The 10,397-nt window shown below is 38.4% G+C and overlaps 1 protein-coding gene across 1 annotated transcript; it reads left to right on the top strand.

Annotated features, from left to right (window-relative positions):
• Positions 1-490: 490 nt before the first annotated feature.
• On the top strand, positions 491-3,107 carry LOC148011022 (tetraspanin-8-like). The gene is made up of 2 exons (XM_087671867.1): positions 491-1,333; positions 2,516-3,107. Exons 1-2 carry the CDS (start codon positions 833-835, stop codon positions 2,816-2,818), a joined length of 804 nt encoding a protein of 267 aa, XP_087527993.1. The 5' UTR covers positions 491-832; the 3' UTR covers positions 2,819-3,107.
• The last annotated feature ends 7,290 nt before the right edge of the window (positions 3,108-10,397 follow it).

The raw sequence follows: 10,397 nt of genomic DNA, 5'->3' as shown, positions 1-10,397 counted from the left end.
TTATTTTTTAATTGTAATAATTCTTGTCCTTTTACTGTGTTAAAATTTCACTATATAATTACTCACATTTTCTTCAACCTTTTACTTTTTGATATGCTACTATTATCTTTTATTTGTCTTATTGATGTGTTAATACATGGTTTTATACAGAAGCAAGAAATACATCTCAGATGTAGCTTAAAAAGCTAAACATAATTTCTCAAATTAAACCTACAATATAAGGTACACTTAATTGCGATCTTAATGTGTAAGTGAATATGATATACATAATGTAAAATCTTGTTGTATTGCGTGTAAAAAGTATAACATTACATTACACATATTTATTAAAATAGGTTTTATGCTTCTATGGAAAGCTTTGACTGGTAGTAACATCGATGTCCACACAGATAGATAGATAGATAGAAAGAGAGAGAGAGAGAGTGTGTGTGTGATTTCGAAAAGGGACCCCGTTCCTTTTTACCGTTGACGAAAAATCTCTCTCTCTCTCTCTCGCTCTCTCTCTCTCTCTCTCTCTCTGTCTATCGCGCTCATGTGCGTACCAACACTACAGAAGCTTGAATCTAGGTATCTGTCTCTCTGAGATTGCCCAGATCTCGGGTTGGGATTCCGTAACGAACGAAGGGGCGTAGTAGGTGAATTAGTAAGGCCTTTCGTCTTCTCGTCCGTCTCCATTTCCTTCTTCGTTGAATCGTTGCTTCCTTCTTAACCTTTTCCTCCTTCATTCGCCGCTGCCGTTGCTGCTGCTGCTTCTTCTTCTTCTTCTTCTTCTTCTTCTTCTTCTGCTGTAGTAGGTAGAGGTAGGGTAGCAATAGTACTAATAAACAAGATCATGGCTGGTGTGAGCGCCACTGTGGTCGGCATCCTCAACTTCCTCACCTTCGTGCTGTCCATCCCGATCATCGCCATCGGGGTGTGGCTCGCCAAGCAGCACAGCACCGACTGCTACCGCTTCCTGCAGGGCCCCGTCATCGCCCTCGGCGTCTTCATCCTCATCGTCTCGCTCGCGGGCTTCGTGGGCGCCTGTTGCCGCGTGACCTGCCTTCTCTGGCTCTACCTGGTCGTCATGTTCCTCCTCATCTTCCTGCTCTTTGTCTTCACCGTCTTCGCCTTCATCGTCACCAACAAGACTGCGGGCCAGATCGTGGGCAATAAGGGCTACAAGGAGTACAGGCTGGGTGATTACTCCACATGGCTGCGGAGGCAGGTAAGCAAGACTTCCAACTGGCAGAAGATCCGCAGTTGTCTCTCCGAGTCCAAGTTCTGCGATGGCCTTCGTGACCAGTACCTCACAGAGGCCGAGTTCAACAATGCAACCTTAACTCCTGTCCAGGTACCAACCACATCACAACTCTCACGTAACAGTGTCTTTTCAGTTTAATTCAACCGGTACATTCGACCTTGATTGTCTCTTCAGTTTAACTCAACTGGTATTCTTGGCCTCGTTTCTTTGGATTGCTGGGAGCTGTAGGCAGTGCTACTTCCTTACAGGCTGAATACGAACTTTGTGTGTATTCACAATAAGTTTTTGACATTCCATGTGAGAAGAAGGGCTCTTTTCCCATGTCTTCCTTCTAGTGTTTAACATCATAAGCTTCTGCCCACGAGGCACTGCATATTTGCTTGTATACATGATGTATTGGTGACTTTGCATCAGCTCCAGTTAGTCTGTTGAGCATGAGCACTCTGTTGTAATCAGTTTTTTTGAGTAATATAATCAGCCACATTTTACTTGCAAAAAAAACGAGGCACTGCATACCTAGCTAGGTGCAATTGGGGGCAGCCCTCTGCCCCCAGCTTCACCTAGCTAGGTATGCAGTCCCTGCCTCACAAGGGCTGCCCCCAATTGCACCTAGATAGTGGGCTATGCTGACATCTATAGTATCGAATTCTGAGGCCAGCCACTGGGCATTGAACATCTGCATCATTGCATTCAGGTGGCTTTGGATACTGGGTTATGCTTCTTCACCAAACATACTGTATTCCAGAATCCCGAGGAAAGCCAGTGCACACTGAACATGTGTACACATTCCTAAGCCTAAATTTTGGGTCTAACTGAGGGTAATGGTTATGCATGTATTGCAAGTGTATGTAGACTCTAGGCACTCATGGGAGCCTGTCATGTACCTTGTGTTGGTATATGTAGAGTCTGGTCAGTCATGTGCCTGCCATATCTAGTGCTTGTGCTTTAACATTGATAGGGGTAATTGACGCAGTGCTCTACAGAGAAGTTAAGCTATTGGATGCAATTTAAGTATTGTGTGTCAGCTGATTAACTTCCCTTTATGATAACCAGCTACTGTCCTTGTGTGTTCTCCACAACTATGTATCTGGAAAAGACATGTACAACACATTATTGGCATATGAAGTGCTTGTGTTCTCATGTCTGCTTATACAGCTTGAAATATGTGATGAACGCTACCATTGAAGTAGTATCTGAGATTCTGGTTAGGTTGTCAGGATGTTCCAACATAAATCACTAGTGTTTAACAATTTGTGTCTACTGTGTTTTCAGGCTGGATGTTGCAAGCCTCCGTCGGGATGTGGCTGCAAGTTTGTGAATGCAACAGATTGGGAAGCCTGTGGCACTCCAACTTACAGCTCTGACTGTAATACTTACAGCCCAAACACGACTGTTCTGTGCTTCAATTGTGATTCATGTCGTGCAGGGGTTTTGCAGAATATAAACAAAGACTGGCGTAGGGTCGCTGAAGTTAACATTGTTATGCTCGTGTTCCTGATCGTTGTGTACAGTATTGGATGTTGTGCTTTCCGGAGTGTGAAGAATGACAACTATCGAAAGGGGCCTTATCTCTGAAGCTCAGCAGCATTCAAGCATTGTGAATCGGGTGGCAGCAGTACAACTTTTGTTGTATAATACTCCCTCATAGACCCATTGTTGAGGCTTATGGTTATTTCTATTGGTCATCAATGCTAATGCAGGCAGATTTTGGTACGATGTTTGAATGGGTATCATTGGTACAACTTCACTTATATAAATACTTGCTGCAGATTTTGGGGACAATGTCTCATTGGGTATTTTGGCACAACTTGATTTGTTGTACATACCTGGATAAAGCATTTGTTTAAGCACCTAGATTGCTTCACTTTGGTTGTGTCCCCCTCTACTTCTGTGCAAGTTTTAATGAGTTCGGATCAAATCTAATCAGCATTGCTACTCAGACTTTCAAGTCCACGCAGTTTATGAACCCACCCACTACTTTCATATGAGGGGGATCATGCAAGCAGGCGTATCAATCAACCTGGGTTCAGTCCTGGTTATACAGCTGCGTTTGCATTGTACAGTGAGTGAATGATGAGACCAGGGCCTCAACCATTTGGCTCAGATGAACAATAGATGTGCCCTTCCCCTTTTGGACGCATATAGGTGTGCCGCAGGGGAAGCGTGACGCGGGACTTGAGGGTGGGCTCACACTTGCCCGGTGGACAAAAGGGTGAAAAAGCCCCTTTTCCACCCATCTACAAGGATTTCCCAAGAGTTGTCCGCCATCTCATTCACATTAGCGGTGAACAAGGAAAGGAGCCAAAGAGAAGACACGGCATGAAGGAGAAGTATCTGTGCTGGGCAGGCCAGAAGAGAGGAGCAAAAACTTGGCCATGACGTGTCAAAAAAGGCCCCTAATTTTTTTGGCCTTCCACCATGTGTGTGAACATACAGTTTTCCATGCTGAAATTTGATTGGCCATCTGTATTTGGGATGCCTGTTTGTCTGCCGGGTCTGAACCCACCCTGAGTCACCCGTCAAGAAGAAGAAAGGAGGAGGAGAGGGGGAAGGGAGAAGGAGGTAAAGTCTAGAAGAGTTGTAGGATGAAAGTCTAGAGGAGTAAGAGGAGCGGAGGGGGTGGCCTTGTGGAACAAGAAAGTGTGAAATTGCGACAAAAATGTGTTTTTTCTCTAGAGGAATTATATAGATAACCCGATCTACCCGGCCGTTGCTAGATGTAGAAACACCATTTTCCCATCCTCATTTTGGTACTATGACTAAGACAACCTACAAGCCTAACAAAAACAATTTTTAAACGTGGAAGTTACATTACAAACAGATTCATATCAACCATTTAATTGCGGGGATGCTTCATAGTTGAAAATTTCAACTATATATCCTAAGAAGTTGATACATAGCTTTAAACATAGAGTATCTATTCCCAAACATTTCAAGACATGAAAATCTCTCTTTGTATAGTCATTTGTTATGAGAAAAATGCTAATGGGACTTTCATGAAGATTGTTTTGCTTCTAATGGTCGAAATGAATAATATAGTCAATTTATGGATTACATATAGAGTCACATTGATCCTTTGCTTCGTTGCCCATAGTTGCCAAACAAAACATTCTTGGCCTTAATCCTTCCATAAAAGCAGCTCCCATAAGTTGCCCAAGTCTCTCTCCCTTAGGGAAAACTTATTCATAATGGTCTTCCATAACAAGCATAAGCCTTTTAAGAGCACTAGCACAAATTCTCCTCCAATAGTGGCACACTCCAAAGATATGCTTTGCTCTCCAATTCATGGAAGCCCCTTGAGGCTCTTGTAGCAATTTGTAAGGGCTTTATCTTCCTTGGCCTTAAGTCAATTAAGTGTGTTAACATGCTTGACAATAAAAGTAGCATGCCACTTCTTCCTTTTCAAAAGCACCAAGTGCAAAATGGCCACCTTAAAAATCCATAGTTGAAACCAACATTGAGTTGAGTACAAGAAGCCTTCCTTCAAAATAGAGTCTCAGGCTCCATCCTTGCACTTTATACATGACCTTATTTTTTATTAATTGAAACCTTTGTGCTTGTGAAACCTTATTTTTTATTAATTGAAACCTTTGTGCTTGTGAAACCCCCAACCCAAGAGGGCACCCTAAATAACAAAAAAATGATTATTTCTTGAGAACCTTGAAGCCATAGCCACTATCCAATTTGTGGGATCATCATGTCTTTTATATAAAATCTTTGTCGTGTGCAAGGATATTTGAGCCTTTTGGAAAGTCTCTTTATACTAATCAATATCCCATTCTTTTAGTAATGGATATATGACAAGTACAAACGACAATGGGGTAGATCTAGATAAAACACCATTAATACATACATGTGCTAAGGTAACACTATACAAAGACTTGATCATGCTAACAAATACCTTATTAAAGTTGAGAGTCTCTAGAGCCAATAAGATGATTGTACACTTGACAAGAATTAAACTTTGACAACTCACCAATGCTCAATCAATAGTTATCACAAGATTCAAATTGCATTTTGAATCCTCCTTTCATATACACCCATATTGACAAGGGTGAATAATTTAGGGTAGCATCAACTTTATCCTCATAGCTACAACCTTTGCTATTAGTTCTTACAAGAGGTTATGTTATGATTATTGCTTAAGTTGATCAAATAAGAGATTTGATTATTATATGGATTTTTATTTATGGTTGTTCGCCACAAGATCGTGACTTGTTGCATGTATAAACATGTAGCACCAGTCACGATTGTGCTAGGTGGACAATTGAAGAACTGGAGGAAATTATGGGAAGGAAGGGCTACATAGAGTGCAAATAATTATTTTGGCATTCTTTGGGATGTATTATTTGTGTGCTTAATGTGCAAGACATTTGTTAGATAATCTTGTATATCTCTAGTTTGAAGGTTAGGTATGATTCTTTATTTGATCCCAAAGATAATGTTTAGAATTTTAGATATTAGGAAAAGAGAAGCTATTCATGAAAAGAGCATAAAGTGTGGATGTAGTATCCTATTTTGGGCACAATATTAATACTATCAATAAATAATGCATTGAGGATAGCCCTCTCAATGCATGGAGGAAGATTACACCGAATTCATATTGTGGTTCTCTTTTTGGCATTTTTTGCTCTATTTCCTTTGTGTTCAACTTCAACTTTGTGCAATTGAGTATTAAGTCTATTAATTTATGATTTAATTTCTCCAACATTGATACTAGAGTAGAGGTTTGATTGGACAAGCCATCACGGTTAGCCATGGCATCCTCACATTCATTCCTCCTTTCATCATTGGTCATCATCGATAGAACTACATGTAGGCTCGTGGGTCAAGATTTTCTCTTTCTCTTTGAGTTGGGATTGCATTGTTTTTCTCAAGACAATTAAACCTTTATTTTCTTCTTCCTTTAATATTTAGAGATGTCATTTTCACTTCCATTGATCTCGTAAAGTCCATAATAAAGATTATTTAGATCCTACTCACCAAAGGCTATAGGGGCAAATTACATTAGTATTGGGCTCTTAGCTTGTCCATGCTTCTTTGCAACAGAGGGAGATATAAATTATTATTTCTATCTTTATTTAGAAAAACAATAGTATTCATGGCATGTATATTTCCAAGCACTGGGCTGATGGGCCGTTGAAAGTACGACATTCCATCAATTAGCAAACGTATCACTTAATGACTTGGCAAAATGGCCTCCACATGTATTGAGAAGATGCCATTTACATAAGCTCCTAAGGCTTATGAATGAAGCATTACTAAGCCCCCGTACTTATTATTGTCTCCACATCTTTTTCTTTTCTAGGTAGACATTGATCTAAAGAAGAAAAGAAAAGCCTTTAGAATATAATGACACAAGGCTATTATGTCAATGCGTATGGTTGCAACCATCACTTTTGCTTCAAGGTTCTTCTCCAAGGAATAAGCAATTGTTTTGTACATAGGAAAACATAACCCACTGTTAACATGCAATAGTCTACATGCAATGGGATCCCTTATCAATACAGTGGGTTCTAATCTCAAAATTCATTATTTTGCTATTGCAACACCCAATTGCTAGAATTTGTCTTAGGTTTTATTACAAGGTTTGTGCCCAAATTTAAAGACCATGGCAACCAATAACAATGATGATTATTATCCTACACTCGAGATTACCCTTTAGTAGTAGGTAGAATTGATCCACAAGCTCTTCATTGTTGTGGAGAGCTCTAACTGCAAAATTATCACCAACACAAAGTTCATCACTCAATGCATCATGTTTTCCTTCATACGATGGATCTTTGATCTCATCATTATTAGGTACATCACCTAAAGGTTCAAGGGTAATATACTTCCACGATAGAACGTGTGTTTTTCTAGAATGCCTCCTTGAAAGACCTTGCATGCAAGCACTACTAAAGCATGAAAGTTGCCCACACCTTAGAGACTTTTTAATTGTGAAGGAGTAGTTAGAGACACAATGTAATCTAGGTGCATTGGGCACATGTTTACAATCCAAATGCATGCTTGTGTTGAATCACATACATCCTTCATGGTGTCTTTGATGCGCAACAACCAAAAAAGGATAAAATAATCATCCATAAGTTATTTCAATTTACAAACTTTGATGGGTGAAAAGATGGGAAAATAATATGGCTTAATCAAGTTGATGATTAATCAAGTTGATAATATGGCTTCTCTATGGTGGAACATTCTTCACTACATTGCAAATAGGCCTAATACTGGGGATGAATTCCAGTCAAAGGTTAAAGAATCATTCCTTCCACCCCAAGTCCATTTACAAGCTAGGTGTAATTGGGTGAATCTCATGTGGCAAGATGGCGATATCGTAGCTATATACACTAAATGATTTTGGCAAGACAAACTCAATATTCTTCAACCTCCTTCATTGTATGAAGCTATTTCCTATGCCCATGATGTGGATAAAGTATTCCAAACCCTAACTTGTTTGCATTAACCAAGGGAAGAATCACTAACTTGTCTGCATTAACCAAGGGAAGAATCAGTAGTTTGTAAGTAATAATTGAAACTTCAAAAGATCTTTTAATTCTTTTCATAATATCGTGAACATAGCTCCACATGTACCTAATGTACCTCTTAAGAATAGAGTTGAAACTAAACCCACTTGAAGTCAATGATAAGCCACGAAGTACAAACATCAATGCTACTTAATGAAAACAACTTCATGTTACTTGCTATTGATGTGGAAAGCCAAACAATGTGCATGCTATCTATCGTGTAAAGATGCCTACCAAGAAGACTACTAGTATAGAGCTTCATGACATAAAGGAGACACTAGACTACACTCCTCATTGAACGATAGACTCCTTATAACAAGAGGTAGCCAATGAAGAGAAACCATCATTATGTAATTCCACATTCTTACACACTTTACAGCATATGAAGGGTTTAGTCAATGATTCTGATGTTAGAATTTTACCTGACGATGGTAGTTTACAAATTTTTAGTTTTAAAAAGTTGGTTACAAGATTGCACTTAGAAACCATTGCATCTTTGTACAAGGTGAAATTTTCTTTTCAAGGAATCCGATATAATGGTATACAAAAAAAAAGCATTGGAAATAACTATGGGTCAAAGAAAAGCATGATTTCTTAGTAGCTCCTTTACAATCTTCTAATATTATTTTAGGCATGTCTTTCTGTCCCATCAATACAACCCTTATATTGATCATTGTACTCATACAATTACTTTTGAATTTAGGGTCAACGATAACATTGCAACATAATTTAGAGCTTTAAATGTTTCCATTGATCACTCATACACATACTAAACATGCACAAAAATGCTTCTTGGATGCTTATAAACACTGCTTTGCAAAAGATTATCTTTCACAATTGCTACCTTCTAGCGGAGACTTAGACCATAGAAATATTTCTTGGAGTTTCTTCTTTGCACAAGGCACCCTAGAGGCATAGATCACTTCACCAAAAAGAAATCCAAAGACAAGTCACTAAACGTTTGGACAAAGGCCTAGTTTAACCTAGTTCTTCACCTTTTGGATCACCCATACTCTTAGTTGAGAAGAAAAACAAACCCATCACATGTGTACCCACTATAGTGCTCTCAATAAAGTCAATTGTAAAAATAGATATCCTATCCCATGTGTTGACGATTTATTAGGCAAATTAAAAGCAGCCAAGATTTTTAGTAAAATTGAATTAAAGCGAGGATATCAAATTAGGATCAATTTAGCTTATATAATTAAGATTACTTTTTGAATGCAATTTGGTCATTATGACTTTGTTATGATACCTTTTGGTTTAACAAATGCACATGCGACTTTTGCTATTGGACTGATGAACAAAATTTTTATTGATTATTAGCATTATGTCATTGTATTCTTTCATGATATCTTGGTATTCAATAAATTGAAAAATGAATGTAAGAAACATCTAAAAATTGTTTTCGATGTACTACATAGTAACCATATTTATGCCAACCTTGCCAAGAGTACTTTCTTTTACAATCGAATAGAGTATCTTGGCCACATTGTTTCTAGAGAAAGGATAAGGATTGATCCAAAGAAAGTATGCACCATTGATGAATGGCCTACACCCAAAAATGTGAATGAAGTTCGATTTAGCTAGTTTTTATCAAAATTTTGCTCACCATTTTTCATTAATAGCTCTTCAACTAGCACTTTTATTATATAAAAACATTGGTTTTCATTTGGAGGCTAGTCAACAAAAATCATTTGATGCATTGAAGTACCACTTGAGACATGCTTCTCTATTAGAGTTGCTTGATGCTAATGGATCTGGCATAGGTATAGTGCTTGTGCAAAATGACTACCCTCTTGCTTATGAGAACTGAAAAATTGAAAGCTTCTAAGTAAAATTATAGTAAATATGATAAAGAGTTCTAGTTGGCATCCATGCCTTGAACATATAGAAGCATTATCTTATGGGATCTGATGTTTTTATCGAGATTGACCAACATGCTATTAAATAGTAATTTTCTCAGTTTTTCATTTTTGATAAACATACTAAATGGGCCTTGTTTATACAAGACTTTTACCCTATGATCTAGTATTAGCATGGCCATGTTAATTTGTTCTTGATGCACTTAGTTGTTGCCCTTATGATAATGTTTCAATACATCACACACTTGGTTTTGATAAGATTAATAATGTCTACTTGAATCACATTTCTATTGTTGAAATTCAAACATTCGATTCAATGATTTCTACATATGCTTCTAATAATGCTTTTGGTAATCTATGTAGAAAATTTCAAAATACAAACACCACTATCATCACACCTATGTGAATGGATTTTTGTATTACCAAAACAAATTGTGTATAATTGCACCTTATATAGCTATTGCTATGGATAAAATGCACGAACCCATAGAAAGGTAACACAATATATGAGCTCAAGGTATACTCTTGTATTATTCAATCCAAAAAGCGGGACAACATAGACACATCCCAGGACTGCACCCTCGTGATGCCGCACATAAGAGAGTTCACCACTGGGTATAGGGAATCACACGTAGAGTGGAAACAAGGCAGGGCTTTGAGTCACTACTACTCCCTATATAGGTGCATTCGGTAGCAACGCCATGGTATAGCTACAAAGCCCTTACACTCACCCCCCGCTTACTGGATTTCTGTCCTCAGCAATCTAAG

This window comes from Lygodium microphyllum, chromosome 29 (assembly GCF_053477565.2).
Source record: "Lygodium microphyllum isolate KBCC chromosome 29, Lygodium_microphyllum_v1.1.10, whole genome shotgun sequence".
NCBI lineage: Eukaryota > Viridiplantae > Streptophyta > Polypodiopsida > Schizaeales > Lygodiaceae > Lygodium > Lygodium microphyllum.
This window is presented reverse-complemented; position numbering and strand designations above follow the sequence as displayed.